General features: G+C 43.7%; 3 protein-coding genes across 4 annotated transcripts; all 3 read right to left on the bottom strand.

The window, feature by feature from the left end:
• Positions 1–1,044: 1,044 nt before the first annotated feature.
• On the bottom strand, positions 1,045–5,493 carry LOC134321134 (histone-lysine N-methyltransferase PRDM9-like). Of its 2 annotated transcripts, XM_063002706.1 has the most exons (8): positions 5,422–5,493; positions 4,678–4,762; positions 4,342–4,450; positions 3,976–4,101; positions 3,461–3,732; positions 3,103–3,170; positions 2,830–3,020; positions 1,045–2,491 (listed from the first exon to the last, which is right to left on the bottom strand). In XM_063002706.1, the coding sequence occupies exons 2-8, from the start codon at positions 4,750–4,752 to the stop codon at positions 1,602–1,604; spliced, it is 1,731 nt and encodes a 576-aa protein (XP_062858776.1). In that variant the 5' UTR covers positions 4,753–4,762; positions 5,422–5,493; the 3' UTR covers positions 1,045–1,601. The 2 variants fall into 2 exon arrangements, with proteins under 2 accessions (XP_062858776.1, XP_062858777.1); XM_063002707.1 differs by lacking the exons at positions 4,678–4,762; positions 5,422–5,493 and having other exon boundaries at positions 4,338–4,448.
• A 1,000-nt stretch (positions 5,494–6,493) lies between these two features.
• Positions 6,494–10,993, bottom strand: LOC134321133 (histone-lysine N-methyltransferase PRDM9-like). Its single transcript, XM_063002705.1, has 8 exons — positions 10,906–10,993; positions 10,501–10,601; positions 10,274–10,391; positions 9,628–9,753; positions 9,208–9,479; positions 9,072–9,139; positions 8,653–8,846; positions 6,494–7,704 (listed from the first exon to the last, which is right to left on the bottom strand). The coding sequence occupies exons 2-8, from the start codon at positions 10,558–10,560 to the stop codon at positions 6,728–6,730; spliced, it is 1,815 nt and encodes a 604-aa protein (XP_062858775.1). The 5' UTR covers positions 10,561–10,601; positions 10,906–10,993; the 3' UTR covers positions 6,494–6,727.
• A 998-nt stretch (positions 10,994–11,991) lies between these two features.
• Positions 11,992–15,809, bottom strand: LOC134321569 (histone-lysine N-methyltransferase PRDM9-like). Its single transcript, XM_063003376.1, has 6 exons — positions 15,770–15,809; positions 15,555–15,680; positions 15,187–15,458; positions 14,787–14,854; positions 14,511–14,701; positions 11,992–13,731 (listed from the first exon to the last, which is right to left on the bottom strand). Exons 1-6 carry the CDS (start codon positions 15,807–15,809, stop codon positions 12,653–12,655), a joined length of 1,776 nt encoding a protein of 591 aa, XP_062859446.1. The 3' UTR covers positions 11,992–12,652.
• Between the last annotated feature and the right edge of the window lie 443 nt (positions 15,810–16,252).

The following is a 16,252-nucleotide window of genomic DNA, read 5'->3' as shown; positions in this document are numbered from 1 at the left end:
TATGGAGCTATTTGGGATCGAGCCTGGTATCTGAGCCGCTCAGCTAGCGGCTTCAGTTGAACTTACCTTGTGTGTTTAAGGCAAAACGGAGTGAATCAGCGACATCCACACGATCAGCATCTTTTATTGTGAACTTGAACAAATGGAGGTCAGATTATGAATGCGCTAATATTTAATGAATAGAAGATTCTCTGCAGCACTCACAGCAAAGAACGGAGGAAAAATGCAGAGAAAAAACCCGCAGGTTCTTGTTTGATGTTTTCTGATGTTTGGTAAAATAACAATAGTGCGCGTTACCGCCACCACTGTGCCTGGAGGACGAAGGAAAAACACCATGCTTTGACTTCAACGTAACTAGATCATAATTTGACCCACATCTGAACAGATGAGTATTATTACGACGGCGTATTAGGGCCACTGTAAAAAAATATATATTTCTAGGTTTTGATTTCGAGAATAAAGTCATATAAGTTTCGATTTTGACATTAAAGTCAAAATATTATGAGAATAAAGTCGAACACATGTCATGACATGATGACTATACATGTCAATGCAATCATTTATAGTGATGCCATACAGCTTTAGTTTATCATACAAGTCCATAAGGCTCGGTTGAAGTACTGGCGACGACGCAGACGCCGAGCGCACCGGTGGCGCACGTTCTTCTAAATACACCCAGTTTATTGCAAAGCCGCTTCAGCGTCCTTATACTAATAACACACTGGTGCTGATGTTACAGGAGATTGGGGATTTCTTTATTTGTGAAACCGATATGAAAGTATAACAAATCATGAACATCCCTCATTTTAACACAGGGAGGTCGCTATGGCCATAATATTTCGACTTTATTCTCATAATATTTTTACTTTAATCTCGAAATCAAAACGTATACGACTTTATTCTCAAAATCAAAACTTAGAAAATATTTTTCTTTAAAGTGGCCCTAATACGCCGTCGTAGTATAATATTGTATATTTAATACCTTAATATGTGCCATTTCAAAGCAATATAAGGCAATCAACAAAGTTCCAGAGAGGCCAAATAGGGAGTGCAAATCTGCAAGTGTATTCAAAGAACCTCAAAAGAAATGGCAGTGAATGAAAATTATGGACAACCAGATGAACAGTGGGTGCATGTGGATCTCCCTGACACGGAGAGACATCACTTTGTTGTTTAGGCTATATGTTTTCCAAACTTGGCTACATTGCACAACAAACACTCACACTCCTGAAACATCTTCCTCCACACTGAGCGCTCAACAGTATAAAAAAAACTAGTAAAATGTGATAAATTAACTTATTTAATGTAACATTTAATCTGGAATATATTAATTAAGAGCCAACAACCCACAGCATCTACTGGATGTCTTCTGCCAACTCTCAAGCAGATCCATTACGGTACCTGCAGCAGCTGGAGAATCATCAAATCTAACACTTGTTCAGGCGAGATAAGCCAGAATGGGAGCACTTCATCAGGAACATGCAGTACTGGTTCGTCAATCAGGTGCAAACAAAGAATGTCGACATTAAAATGGAAGCAAACGTTTGATTCATTATGTTTAATTAATAAATTAACCTCCTGGATCCACACGTTCAGCTGCATCATGACTTTTCTCCCGCGTGAACACGCTGGTGTCGATGCAGAGTAGTCTGGCGAGTGTATTTCTTCCCACAATGAGAGCACTGATATGGTTTCTCTCCTGTGTGAATGCGCTGGTGCGTTTGGAGAGAGGTCTGGCGAGTGAACCTCTTCCCGCACTGTGAGCACTGGTACGGCTTCTCTCCTGTGTGATCCCGCAGGTGTAGTTTCAGGTAACTCTTGTGAAAGAAACTCTTCCCGCACTGCGAGCAGTGATGCGGCTTCACGCCGTCGTGAACCAGCTGGTGTTGGCGCAGGGTGCTCTGGTGAGTGAAACTCTTCCCGCACTGCGAGCAGCTATACAGCTTCTCTCCTGTGTGAATGCGCAGGTGTTGTTGATAGTTGCTCGGCTGAGTGAAACTCTTTCCGCACTGTACGCACTGATAAGGCTTTTCCCCCGTGTGAATGCGCTGGTGCTGTTTAAGGCTACCCTGCTGGGCAAAACTCTTCCCGCACTGCGAGCAGGTGTACGGCTTCTCTCCCGTGTGAGTGCGCTGGTGGTCGTTGAGGGTGTTAGGGTGGCGGAAACACCTCCCACACTGCGAACACTGATAGGGCTTCTCCCCCGTGTGAATGCGCTGGTGTGTTAGGAGTGCAGTCTGATGGGGAAAGCTTTTTCCGCACTGCGAACAGACGAAATTTCTTTCCCGCGTCTGTCCGCGAGAGACGTTGACGCAGAGGCGACCCGAGGAGCTTCTCGTGGTCAGATCGTTTTTAATCTCTCCGGATCTCTGGAGTCTCAGGTACTCCTCGTGGTGCCACCTCCAGATGTGTTTGTGAAGGTAGATCTCAGCTGTGTATGAAATTGGACACAGGGAGCAGGAGAACACTTGCAAAAGGGCGTCTTTCTTTTCTGAAATACAGGAGGGAGGAAAGAAAGTCTTAAGGTGATAGACAACCTACCAGTCAACTAAAATAAATGATTAAATTCTGTATATAAGGTAAGATTCCTTTATTGATCCCCATGGGGGAAGTTCGAGTGTTACGGCAGCTCCAGCACAGAGTAAATGGTTTGTCCTGTAGTGGGCACAAAGAACATCTGAAGCACTCCGCCCTGCTCTTTAGTGAAATAAGCCTATGACTAAATTACCTGACCAGCCACCATAGTTCCTCCTTAGAACTCTGCCCCACCTGAGTGCCCCATGTTTGTGTTTTCACTTTTACACACAAATCAAAACATTCGTAGCTAACCTTTCCCAGAGCACTTCCTGTTCCAAATATATTCCAACGTCATCCCGGTCACTCTGGCGTAATCGTCGTCGTACCACACCAAGAGCTCCTGTCCCGACTCGATGGGTCGACAGCAGCGGTACAGAATCCCCCCTCGAAACTGAGATGCGAGCAGATTCTGCTCCTCTTCGTTACGAGCGCAATTCACGTACCTGAGAGAACGGAGGAGAAACAGAATTTAAAGACATGAAGGACCGGGAAGGAAGAAGGAGACTATAGGGGCTCATTCCTCACCTCATCCAGTTAGCGTGGGTCTCTCTTGTTGCATCTATGTATTCTTTACACTGGTTGCCTTTGCAAAGCTGCAAAACAAAGATATAAAGCTATAAATTGTAATAATATGGTCATTACATGTTAATTATATGTGTTTTCATTGTCGCTGTACTTAAAAAAAAATACTCTTTACATCTTTAGCCCAGCATTTATTTTGTTTTGTTTTCTATTTCATAAATCTTCTTGTTTATTAACATGCCAGGAAGGTCAAAGAGAAAAGTTAGTCTAGGTTCACTAAATCCTGATCCCACTAGCAGTCTGGGATTCGGTTTTGTCATATTTAGAATGATCCCTGAAAAACAACAAGATGCCGACTCACCACCCAGGAGTATCCACTGATCACGGCTTCCTCTCGGTCCACCGGCTCTCCCTGGTAGGGTCCGAAATGTGCCCCGATAGGAACAGTCTCCCCCATATTAAACACTCCTAGACCTGCATCGGGGATATCGGACGTCCGAACCTCCAGCCCAGGTGGAAGAGTCTGTCTGGCTCGGTCCTCCACCCCCATGGGGACGGGGGTATCAGGGATGAAGAGAGCTGGACCGTGAACCTCACACTTGTTGTAGAAGTAGGTTCCACATTCCTCACAGTCTGGAATGGAAGGGAGCAAAATGGAAAGATACTGATGCTCGAGTGAATAAGTGAAGAATCTGTGACTGAAAATGTATACTTTACACATTAATACCAATAAAAATGTGTTATATTAAAGTTCAATGTTAACCAAATTATTCAACTTGCCCCAAACAAGCTAAACAAGCAATAAAATAACAAAGCCAAAGGTATGTGGACCACCCCCAGCTAACCGCTGCACTTAAATGCGCCCTCGGGTCTTACACAGGTTGTCGTCATCTTTAGGTTTTTCCCCTTGATTGGCTTCATTATCTTGACCGTTGTGGAAGCCGCTTCCATGATCGTAATTGCCGATGATCACCTCCACAATCTCTTCCTTCAAACCGCCTCCTAATGCAGCCGCAGATAAACACACACTGTCAGACCAATTCATCTGAATGATTTGTAAATGATACCATTTACTCTTCTCCAATACACACTTACTGTTGGTACACTGTTCACCTTAATAAATAAATAAATAAATAAGTCTTAACACCAGCTGAGAAGATTCTGCATCAGTAGTTTCATCAGAGAGTTTCAGTAGCAGTGCTGGTATCTGTAAAATCCAAGATTCTAGGTTTAGGTACCAACCAGACTTGAGGGATGTGAGGTCCTCCTGGAATCCTCCATTCCAGTCTGGAGGGGTCACGTGTCCTACAGAGCTTGATGTTCCTTCACTTGGAGCTGTACAAGTCTCTTCCTGCAGAAAAAACCCAAGGCTTGATATAAACAGTTCTGTGAAAAAGAATCTGACCCTTCTGATTTATTTTAATTTGGTTTCCATCATGTTAAGCTGATCACATGACAATGATATTAGACAGTTTTTCCCCAAAATATGTGATGATCTATTAGCTATTGTGTGAATGGTTTTCACACTTCAGGTTCAGGTTTCAGGTGTACACAAGCACAGGTAGATATCAGGTTTACCTGTGACTGATCAGCAGCAGGAACCTGTGCTCCAGGGTTTCTGGAAGATCCTGCTCTATCTTCTGCTGCTTCCATTATAAAAGATCTGCAGTGTGTACAAATGTAGAAATAAACATGTATAAACCTTGTGTTTGTTAACAAACCAGCACTGAGTCTTCTCTTACAATGATCAGTGAGGGTGGAGAACCCATAGAGACCAACAATTGGTGTTGGGCTAACATTATACATTTACATTTAAGGGTTAACAATTGAGAATTAAGGTTTCTGGCAGTGGTGGGGTTTAAACCAGGATTAATACCAATACGAAACTGTGAATAATAAACAGTATAATCTCACTGTATCACTAAAACTGAGACTATTTTATCTTTTTATTATATTTATGAATGAGTGGATAATCAAGTGTATGATCTCGCTTTATCCGTTAAAGTAAGACTAGTTTATCCCTTTATTACATTTACGAATGAGTGAATAATGAAGTGTATAATCTCGTTTTATCAGTAAAACGAAGAATAATTCATCCTTTCATCAAGTTCATGATTGAGTGACCGTAGTACTTTTGTTTACACCTGGACCTGCAGTAGGACTAGGGCTGAATACCAAATAACTCCGACTTGTATCTGTAGTACACTAGATACAGAGCTTACTTCATATAATACATAGTGCACTGTGTAGGGATTATGGAGCTATTTGAGATTGAGCCGCTGGTGTCAAAACAGCTCAGCTAGCAGCTTCGGTTGAACTTACCTTGTGTGTTTAGAGCAGAACGAAGCGAATCAGAGACATTCACACGATCACCATCTTTTACTGTGAACTCGATTATCAGACCACGAATATTTTATAGAAGATTTACTGTAGTATTCATGACAAAACAAGAGAGAGAAACAAACCCGCACATTCTTCTACAACCATTCTGATGGTTGGTGAAGCATCAACAGTGTGCATTACCGCCACCGGCTGAGCTGGACCTTCAGCACTAATGAGAGTTTATTTCATACATAGTGGCATTAAAAATGCTTAACATAAACATATAACAAAAAAAATCAGCTTTACAAAGCACTCAGAACTCGAGAGAGAGAGAGACATCGAGACCCTGACCTCAGCCCCACTCAACAGCTCTGGGATGAACCAGAACACCAACATCTTTTGACTAAACGAGCACAAATTCCCACAGACATACTCATGATGTGTCTAGGTGTCCAAATACTTCGACTTGAAATACAAGCATTGACGAACGTCAGGCAACCTTGGTAAAAGACCACTGTTCCATGTTCCACTTTTTCAGGTGCAGTCAAAAAATTAATTACCGTCTTTATCCTGGTCAGGGTTGCGGGGGGGGCTGGGTTGGCTGGAACTCCCGGCCAGCAGATAGCACAGCTGAAATCCGTGCCGGGTCGGGCCCTCAGAGGGCAAAGAGGCGCAAATGACCTAAAGTTCCTTCATAGGCAGTCTCTGCACCTCATTAAACCTCCAGACAAACACAATTGACCATGCTTGATGGAGGGAAGGTCGGACGGCGTCTCTTCCCGCTGCCGCTACAATATGAGATCACTGAGACTGGTCTGGGCTCCTGTGTGTTATGTGGTAGTCACACAGAGCTTAGCATTTGACATCAGGATTTCCTATTTTTACACTGGACCAGGGGCATTATGAACCAGTAATTATGAGTATTTAGTAGGACTAATGAAATTGTATTAATTCAAAAACAAATCTACAACACAGAGTCAGAATTTGTGATGTGTAGATGTTCTGTTTCATTGGGATTGAAATAATTTCTATTCAAAATCCATGAACCACAAATGTTAAAAAAAGACACTCAAACATTTACAATATTTTATTTCAATTGCACTTTTAACCGTTCAGAATGTGTCAGCCCAGAGTCACTGGTATCAATGCATGGACTTACAGCAAGCACGCAAACAAACAGCCTAGGATGAAATGGGTTATTTTCCTACACATATACAAGCTATCACAACTGTACACTGTAGTAACAGTAAAATGAGTAGAAGCGTGTAGGAATCAGGCTAGTATTTGTTAAGATAAAAACGTGGCTTTACATTCGGGTGTGAACACGCTGGTGCTGTTTTAACGTACTCGGGTGAGTAAAACTCTTTCCACACTCCAGACAATTGAACATCTTTTCTCCAGTGTGAATGCGCTGGTGCTGTTTGAGAGTACTAAGGTGAGTGAAGCTCTTTCCGCACTCTGAGCAGTTATACATCTTCTCTCCCGTATGAATGCGCTGGTGCTGCTGGAGATTGCTCTGATGGCTAAACTTCTTCCCGCACTGTAAGCACTGGTAGGGCTTCTCTCCGGTGTGAATGCGCTGGTGGTGATGAAGACTGATTTGTTGTGAGAAGCACTTTCCGCACTCCGGGCACTGATACGGCTTCTCTCCGGTGTGAAGGCGGTGGTGGGAATTGAGAGTGCTCTGGTGACGAAAACTCTTCCCGCACTGTAAGCACTGATAGGGCTTCTCCCCCGTGTGAATGCGCTGGTGTCGCCGGAGGGCGTTCTGTTGAGTGAAGCTCTTCCCGCACTGCGAGCACTGGTAGGGCTTCTCTCCCGTGTGAATGCGCAGGTGATGCTGGAAGCTGATCTGCTGTTTAAAACTCTTTCCGCACTCGGAGCAATGGTACGGCTTCTCTCCTGTATGAATGCGCTGGTGCGTGTTAAGCGTGGCCTGGTGGCGGAAACACCTCCCGCAGTGCGAGCACTGGTACGGCTTCTCTCCTGTGTGAATGCGCTGGTGTCTCTGAAGAGCAGTCTGGTGAGTGAAGCCTTTCCCACACTCCGAGCAGAAGTAATGTCTGGCGTATATTTGTTCGTGAGAGAAACTACCGGAGAACGCTGAACCACCGCTGGAGCTTCTGATCGACAGTTTATCGTTTCTGATCGCTCCAGATACCTGCAGTCTCAGGTACTCCTCGTGGTGGCTTCTTTTAATGTGCTTATAGAGGTAATTTTGAGCTGTGTAGGAAAGTGGACACACGGAGCAGGAGAACGCTGGTAAGAAATGCTCGCTCTTTTCTGCAACAGAAACAAAGAGGGTAAAATTATGAGCTTGTTTTTCATGTTTGTTTATTAGAATTTCAAGGTCACGTTTTACACGTTGGTTACATTCATGATAAGACAGGTAGTTACTCATTACACAAGCTTCATCAGTTCATCAGTCTTTAATGTCAATCACAGTAATGGACAATTTCTCCTCAACTGCACGTCTTTGGATTGTGGGAGGAAACCGGAGCTCCCGGAGGAAACCAACGCAGACACGGGGAGAACATGCTCCACACAGAAAGGAATGCTCCACCTAGGAATCAAACCCAAGACTTTTCTTGCTGTGAGACGACCACCGTGCCAACATGCCACCCTCAATGGTTCCTTATGAGCAACTATGTTTAATCACTTTCGGAATTAATGGAACAATAAATCCTAATCATAATCAATTTATACTCTGATACCCCTTTAAAAGTCAAGGGTGAAGCAGCCAAATCAAAAAATCGTCCTTCTAGCTTGGGTGATGCCCTATTATCAGCTATTTGCAGACCCCGACGTCTACCGGCTTCATACTGACATGGACCAGAGCTGCCCCCATTAAGAAGGTGAGACTTTACTGACCTCGGTATATAAATTTATGTTTTATCTCAATTAGCTGCAATATACCAGAAGCATCTACATTATGATGGCTTTGTTTGTCTTGGTTTTGATATTTATGGTCACCCTTCAGTTCTTAATGATTGCTATGGGACGTTTTTTAATTTAATAAAGCATAAAGACTTGTTAATATAAACGCTGCAAGGTGTTTAGTATTTTATTAAGTCATTTTAAGCTAAAAATCAGCGATTGTTTAAAAGAATTTGGCAAAATTTGCATGATAGCCTGATATTCAAAATCACAACATGACTTCTGACTTATTTCCAAACTCTGTTTACGAGTTGTTTACCTACAGCAATATAAAATAATACAATGTGAGGTAACCTTCTGCAGAGCTGCACTTCTTGTTCCAAAGATATTCAAACGTCATCCCGATGTCTTTGGCGTAATCGTCTTCGTACCACACCAGGAGCTCCTGTCCATGTGTGATTGGCTGACAGCAGCGGTAGAGAATCCCTCCTCGGTACTGGAACGCAACCAGATTCTGTTCTTCTTCATTACGGGCGCAATTCACGTACCTGAGAAAGTAAGAAAGCCAGACAAATGAAAAAGACATGACAGGAGAAATGAAGGGGATGAAAGCAGCCACCCCCCAAAACACTCAGCTTATTTACATCTACACGCATCTGTTACCACTGTTAGAAATGTGATAAAAAGCACTGTCCAGACTGTTTTGTCACAGAGTTACGGTCCCTTGGAATAGCATTGCTAGATCCTGTAGACATCAGTGGTGCGTTCCTCACCTCATCCAGTTCGCATGGGTCTCTTTGGTAGCATCCACGTATTCTTCACACTGACTGCTCTTGCAGATCTACAGACACAAAAATCATCCTCATTTCATTTTCATTAAACAAACAAAAAAAACTAAATCTGACTCACCACCCAGGAGTATCCACTGATCACGGCTTCCTCTCGGTCCACCAGCTCCCCCTGGTACGGTCCGAAATGTGCCCCGACTGGAACAGTCTCCCCCATATTAAACACTCCAAGACCTGCATCAGGGACATCGGACATCTGAACCTCCAGCCCAGGTGGAAGAGTCTGTCTGGCTCGGTCCTCCACCCCCATGGGGACGGGGGTATCAGGGATGAAGAGAGCGGGACCGTGAACCTCACACTTGTTGTAGAAGTAGGTTCCACATTCCTCACAGTCTGGAACAGCAGGAAAAACGACAGTGTGTGTAAAATCACTGAACCCTGGCTCCTAATTTAATGGTTGCTACTGATTATATACTGATTATAGAGTAATCACTGGTTCCAGTATGATTATTTCTTTCTAAACTGCATTTTATCGTCTTACAGAGGTAGTCGTCATCATCATCTTCTTCATCCTCATCATTATCATCATCATCACATTCTTTCTCTTTGATGGATTCGTCTGGGCCGCCGATGATCACCTCCACAATCTCTTCCTTCATACAGCCTCCTAATGTGGAGGCAGATAATCACACATCATCAGAAACAAATCACCAACGAACTTCATTTAAAAAAACTTGGGACAGTAGGTCCAAACAGAAGGCAGTAATTTGTAAGCTGTCTTTTGTAGGTATTGAAGTAGTGCAGTACAAAGAACATAAATTTGTGGACAGGGCACGTTTGTCCTTACTCCTTTCCCCATCCAGAAATAGGCAATCATGTCTGCGTAGACACCCGGCCAGACGATAACCCTGCTGAGATTCTACTCAAGCGTTCTGGAGAAGCTCTAGGGCTTGAACCTTGTTATTCATTGGTGCTTGTACATAACTGGTTCTTATTGGCGGTGACTTATTGCTGCAGAAAGGTAATTTCTTTATATGGATTATAATCAGTTATGTCTCCCAGCATGCAGCATGATGGATAAAGAGGTGCAAGGGTGTTAGGACAGTGAGAAGTGTACCGGACCAGTGTGTTTTGTGTGTGGTTGCTATTGCTACAGATGCTACTGGTTTATTTCTTAATGCACCTACCAGACCGGTGGGAATTGAAGTTTTTCTGAACTCTTCCATTCTGTTGGCCCACAGGGGTGATCCGTCCTACAGAGCTGGATGTTCCTTCACCTGAACTTGAAGAAGTTTCCTCACAAAGCTAAATAAACAATGATGTTATTAAGCATAAATAAAGTCAGCAGAACTTATAAACATGAATAGTTTATTTCCATGTGCAAATCATTCTTAGACATGTCAGTGATGTTTACCTGTGACTGATCTGCTCCAGGGTTCCTGAACGATCCTGCTCCATCTTCTGCTGCCTCCATTATAGCAGATCTGATCCTTCAATACATCAGATTTACTGATACTGAAACATTAATTCATCCTTTTATTACATGTATGAATAAGTGAATAATAAAGTGCACTAAATAAATGTAGGTAAAATGTTTGTTTACACCTGAACCTGCAGTGCATTTTAAAAGAACTAAATTAAGCAGCAGGACTGGGGCTGAATCCCGAATAACTCCGGTTTGTATCTGTAGTGCACTAGATACAGTGCAGAAGCCGTTACTTCATACACTAGATAGTGCACTAGGTAGGGCTTATGGAGCTATTTGGGATTGAGCCGCTGGTCCTCGAGCAGCTCAGTCAGCGGCTTCAGTTCAACTTACCTTGTATGTTTAAAGCAGAAAGGAGTGAATCAGTGACATCCACACAATCAGCATCTTTTACAGTGAACTCGATCAGATGGAGGTCAGATTATCAAAGCACTAATAAATAAATGGACAGAAGATTCACACAGAGCAACGCAAGAGCAGAGAAACAAACCCGCATTCTTCTACAATCATTCTGATGGTTGGTGAAGCATCAACAGTCTGAGTTACTGCCACCAGCTGAGCTGGAGTGTTGGTTCATGTGAGCCGACCAAGCCACACTACATCTGGACTTCCCTAAATTCAAAGAGCTTCTACAAAAAAAGACTCTCAACTCGACCACCAACAGCTCAGGGAAGAACTTGAGGATCGAAGGAACGCCTTTCTTTGTCATATATACATATACACACGTCAGGTACAATGAAATCCATTTTCCGCATATCTCAGCTTGTTTGGAAGCTGGGGTCAGAGCGCAGGGTCAGCTGTTGTACGGCCATCTGCGCCCCTGAAGCAGACAGGGTTAAGGACCTTGCTCTAGGGTCAAACAGTGGCGAGCAGAGGCTGGATTTGAACCGACAATCTTCCGATTGATCGCCCAAAAGGTCGACCCACTAGAAGAAGATATCCTTTATTTGTCATATATACATATACAGGTGTACAGTACAGTGAAATTCTTTCTTCACATATCCCGGCTTGTTTGGAAGTTGGGGTCAGAGCGCAGGGTCAGCCATTATACGGCGCCCCTGGAACAGACAGGGTTAAGGGCCTTGCTCAAGGGCCCAACAGTGGCTGCATAGCAGAGCCTGGATTTGAACCGCCAATCTTCCGGTTGATAGCCCAAAGCTCTACGCACTAGGCTACCACTGTCCTAGCTACCACTTGTTGAATATCTCCCCCCTAAACCATGAGCATTAATAGAGTTACTGTGTGGGTTTAACAAGATAGTGAAGCAAAATATAATGGATTTCATTTTAAAAACTTGGACACACACAAAAAATATACACACAGCAACTTCCATTTGAGAGAAACAGCACAGGAATCAGTGGCTCAAGTATTCAACCCTGAATGTTTTTGTTATTTATTCGTCTTACAGTAAAAATATCCACTTTACATTCACACACGTTTTAAACTTTGTACTTATAAATATGAGAACAAAAAGTATTTATATGCATAAACGTAATAGTGTATAATCATTGAAATATTTACATATATACATAATCATATACAAGAATGAACATTTTACTTATGAATGCTGCAGATATTAAATTAAACCTGACTGCATCAGCCAGGAAGTTTATATTGGAGTGTGGTCAGACATTCAGCAGCAGAACAACGATCCAAAGCACACCTCAAAAACAATGAATCAAGGTTGTAAAATAATCAGCCATGACTCAGGACTAAACCCCACAGGTAACCTGTGGAACGAGCTAAAGACCAACATACCGATTATGTCTGAAATCAGTACATTTGGGAACAAGTTGGTCATAATCAGCACCATTTATAAACACGGGGCTTCTATTTCTTTAAAAAGCAGCAGAAGCTAGAAGAGCTCTGGTAGGTTTAGGATCTGGACATGGTAATGTCAGCCAGAAAAGTGCACTAACACAGGGCAGTTGTAGCCTAGCAGGTAAAGTACTAGATTGGTAATCAAAGGGTCACTGGTTGAAGCCCCATCACTGCCAGGCTGTCACCATTGGGCCCCTGAGCAAGGCCCGTAATCCTACACAGTATGAGGAAAATGTAATGTAACCCAGTTTTTTACTCGTCACAGGGTTACGGCTGTAACAGGACACTTGTGTCTCTTTAATGTGGTTGAATAAATGAAGTTCTCTCCACACACTTGGCAGTGATAGGGCTTCTCTCCTGTGTGAACACGCTGGTGTCGCTGCAGATTACTCTGCTTAGTGTAACTCTTCTCGCACTGCGAGCAGCGATAGGGCCTCTCTCCTGTGTGAATGCGCTGGTGCTGCTGGAGAGCACTCTGGCTGGTGAAACTCTTTCGGCACTGCGAGCACTCGTACGGCTTCTCCCCTAAGTGAATGCCCTTGTGCCTTTGGAGGGCGTTTCTCTGAGTGAAATGCTTCCCGCACTGCGAGCACTGGTAGGGCTTCTCTCCCGTGTGAATGAGCTGGTGCTGTTTGAACGTGGTCTGGTGAGAAAACCTCTTCTCGCAGAGCGGACACTGATACGGCTTCTCCCCGGTGTGAATGCGCCGGTGCAGTCGGAGAGTGATCTGATGGCGGAAACACTTCCCGCAGTCGGAGCAGTGATACGGTTTCTCCCCTGTGTGAATGCGCTGGTGTATCTGGAGAGCATTGTGGTCGGGAAAACTCTTCTCGCATTCCGAGCACCGATACGGCTTCTCTCCCGTGTGGATGCGGAGATGCAGCTTGAGATGACTGTTCTGACGGAAGCTCTTTCCACACTCCGAGCACCGATACGGCTTCTCTCCCGTGTGAATGCGCTGGTGCTGGTGCAGAGCATTCGGTTGAGTGAAACTCTTTCCACATTCTGAGCAGAAATACGGCCTCTCACCAGTGTGAGTGCGCTGGTGCTTTTTGAAAGTGCTCAGCAAAGTGAAACTCATTCCACAATGTAAGCAGTAAAAATGTTTGTCATGCGATTGTCCTTGAGCGCTGCTACCGCACAGAGATCCAGATGTTTGTGTACTACCTGAACTCCTCGTGAACATCAGGTTATCGAATTTAATCTCTCCGGATTTCTGCAGTTTTAAGAACTCGTCATGGTGGCATCGTTTAATGTGCTTGTGCAGGTAAATCTCAGCTGTGTAGGACAGTGGACACAAGGAGCAGGAGAAAACCTGCAAAAGGGCGTCTTTTAATTCTGAAATAAAGAGGAAAAGAAAAAAATCAAGGTGACGAGCTACACAATGACTATTTTCTCCCGTTTTCTCTAAATTTTAGCGTAGTCAATTTGTCTTCTGCTGCTGGGGGTCCCTGATTGCGTCCGAGGAGGGTATGTTGCTGCTTATGCCTCCTTCAAACGGTGCGCACTCCTTGCAGACCCCTTCTTTTCAACCATGCTTTCTGCACGGTCCTTACAGGGTTTAAAGACCACACCCATTTAGTCCGGTCATCCCACCCAGCAGACACAGTGGTCAATTATTGTCTGCTGCAGGCACTGCCAATTGTGCCCGCTAGATGGCACGCAGCCGACCGGTGGCAGAGCTGAGATTCGAACCGAACTGAGTTCAGTACAATAATAATACATTTAATAATAATTACAGAGGGACCTCGATTTACCGGACCTCCATTTAATGGTTTTTGGATTTTACTGACAAAATCTGGAAAACTGAATGTCTGCTCCGATTGTTTAAGATTCCTGCGAGAAGCGTACAAAGACCACTAGTTCAGTAATTGTCCGCTAGCCGGTGCACGTCTCTCTGGTTTATTTTGGTCGAGAGGCTCACTTTGTTCTCGCCTTTTTCTCAGTGTTTTACGCTTCATTTTTGCAAGTTCTAGTGTTTCGTTATGGCTTCGAAAAACAATTCGAATTTCTTTTCTTTCTCTCATTCGTCAACCCATTAAACTTATAAAGGGCCCAACGTTCAGCTGAGGAATCAAATATGGTTGGTCTTAAATCCATACATTTGTAGCGCTAACCGTTTGCGGAGCTCTTTCTGTGCCAAAGGTAGTTAAAGATGATGCTGAGATCTTTGGCGTAATCCTCTTCGTACCACACCAGGAGCTCCTGCCCCGGTTTGATGGGTCGACAGCAGCGATAGAAAATCTCCCCTCGATACTGGAACGCAACCAGATTCTGCTCCTCTTCGTTACGGGCACAGTTCACGTACCTGAAAGTATAAGATCATGACAAGCAAATATGATAAAAGTTAAAAATAATACATTTAATTACTAGACTAGAGTTCATTTCCTCACCTCATCCAGTTTGCATGAGTCTCTTTCTCGGCATCTATGTACTCTTCACACTCTCTGCTCTTGCAAATCTGCAAAAATAATCTATATTTACAATTTTATTTAATGATTTTAGCAAAACTATGGAGGATTGTGTATAGTATTGTAGGCAAATACTGTAAACAACTCTACTGCGCCAGTTTGAATGAGACTGAGTGAGTATAATACAGCTGGGAATTTAACAGCATGCTATAAACCAAAACCAACCAATAATGACGGTGTTTAGAGTCAGAACTGGTACGTCCCTTGTGGTTTTAAGACACTTAACCTCTCTGAGAACACATCTGGACTGGCTTGTGGAGCAGAGCCTGGAGATTTACTAGGTAATAAAGAACCTCTGAAACTAATTCTCAACAATACTCACCACCCAGGAGTATCCACTGTTCATGGCTTCCTCCTGGTCCACCAGCTCTCCCTGGTAGGGTCCAAAATGGGCCCCAATGGGAACAGTCTCCCCCATATTAAACACTCCCAGACCTGCATCAGGAATATCTGACATCTGAACCTCTAGACCAGGAGGAAGGGTCTGTCTGGCACGATCAGCAGCCCCTATTGGAGCAGGGCTGTCAGGGATAAAGACAGCCGGACCGTGAACCTCACACTTGTTGAAGAAGAAAGTTCTGCAGTCCTCACAGTCTGGAATGGCAGGAAACACAATGGAAAGAACTAATGCTTATATACATTTGTAAAAATGGTTCAAGAGCCCTGGCACTAGATGATGTGTTGTCTTACAGAGGTAGTCGTCATCTTTCGGTTCTTCCTCTTTAACCGAGTCAGCATCTGGGCCGTCGTGGAAGCTGCTTCCGCGATGGTAGTTGCCGACTATCACCTCCACAATCTCTTCCTTCAAATGGCCTCCTGATGAGCACACAGATAAACACATCGTCAAAAACAATCAAACATGAATTGAATAAATTATGAAAATGATCTTTTTAATCTCTATGTACCAACCGGACTCATTGGATGTGAGGTTCTGGATTTCCCCATTCTGCTGGTCCACAGGGGTGATGTGTCCTACAGAGCTGGATGTTCCTCCATCAGAAGTCTCAGTCTGCAAATAAATAATCATGGATGACTGGTACAGTTCACAAATCCTCAAATCACAAGTCCTCAAATCAGCACTCTAACACTCCCCTCAGTCTGCATGCCGTGTTCCAATAGTTTGTATAAACAAAAGATACATCCATGCACCAATCAAGATAAATATCGTTACTGTGTAGTTACCTGTGAATGATCAGGAGCGAGAGTCTGTGGCCAAGGGTTTCTAAAAGAGTCTGAACTCTCATCTGATGAGTCCATTGTAAACAGGTCTAAAAACAAAGACTCAGCTGCCATTTGTGTTCAAAACTAAAGAAACTAGAAGGAGAGTAGCATTATTATGCATTAACACACACACACACACACACACACACTTCCATAACATGTAGTCA

The sequence above is a fragment of the Trichomycterus rosablanca genome, chromosome 10 (genome assembly GCF_030014385.1).
Source record: "Trichomycterus rosablanca isolate fTriRos1 chromosome 10, fTriRos1.hap1, whole genome shotgun sequence".
NCBI classification, from domain to species: Eukaryota; Metazoa; Chordata; class Actinopteri; order Siluriformes; family Trichomycteridae; genus Trichomycterus; species Trichomycterus rosablanca.
This window is presented reverse-complemented; position numbering and strand designations above follow the sequence as displayed.

What these genes read in the sequence shown, in the direction of transcription:
- LOC134321133 (XM_063002705.1), bottom strand. Translation starts at nt 10,560, where the DNA reads ATGGAGGCAGCAGAAGATGGAGCAGGATCGTTCAGGAACCCTGGAGCA. An exon ending in CTTCAATTCCCACCGGTCTG is followed by an intron (nt 9,754 to 10,273) that starts GTAGGTGCATTA and finishes CCTCCACATTAG; the next exon opens with GAGGCTGTATGAAGGAAGAG. An exon ending in TGATGATGACGACTACCTCT is followed by an intron (nt 9,480 to 9,627) that starts GTAAGACGATAA and finishes CTGCTGTTCCAG; the next exon opens with ACTGTGAGGAATGTGGAACC.
- LOC134321569 (XM_063003376.1), bottom strand. Translation starts at nt 15,809, where the DNA reads ATGGGGAAATCCAGAACCTCACATCCAATGAGTCCGGTTG. An exon ending in ACATCCAATGAGTCCGGTTG is followed by an intron (nt 15,681 to 15,769) that starts GTACATAGAGAT and finishes TGTGCTCATCAG; the next exon opens with GAGGCCATTTGAAGGAAGAG. An exon ending in CAGAAAGAGCTCCGCAAACG is followed by an intron (nt 13,732 to 14,510) that starts GTTAGCGCTACA and finishes TCTTTATTTCAG; the next exon opens with AATTAAAAGACGCCCTTTTG.
- LOC134321134 (XM_063002706.1), bottom strand. Translation starts at nt 4,752, where the DNA reads ATGGAAGCAGCAGAAGATAGAGCAGGATCTTCCAGAAACCCTGGAGCA. An exon ending in TAAAGATGACGACAACCTGT is followed by an intron (nt 3,733 to 3,975) that starts GTAAGACCCGAG and finishes CTTCCATTCCAG; the next exon opens with ACTGTGAGGAATGTGGAACC. An exon ending in TCAGTGGATACTCCTGGGTG is followed by an intron (nt 3,171 to 3,460) that starts GTGAGTCGGCAT and finishes TTTGTTTTGCAG; the next exon opens with CTTTGCAAAGGCAACCAGTG.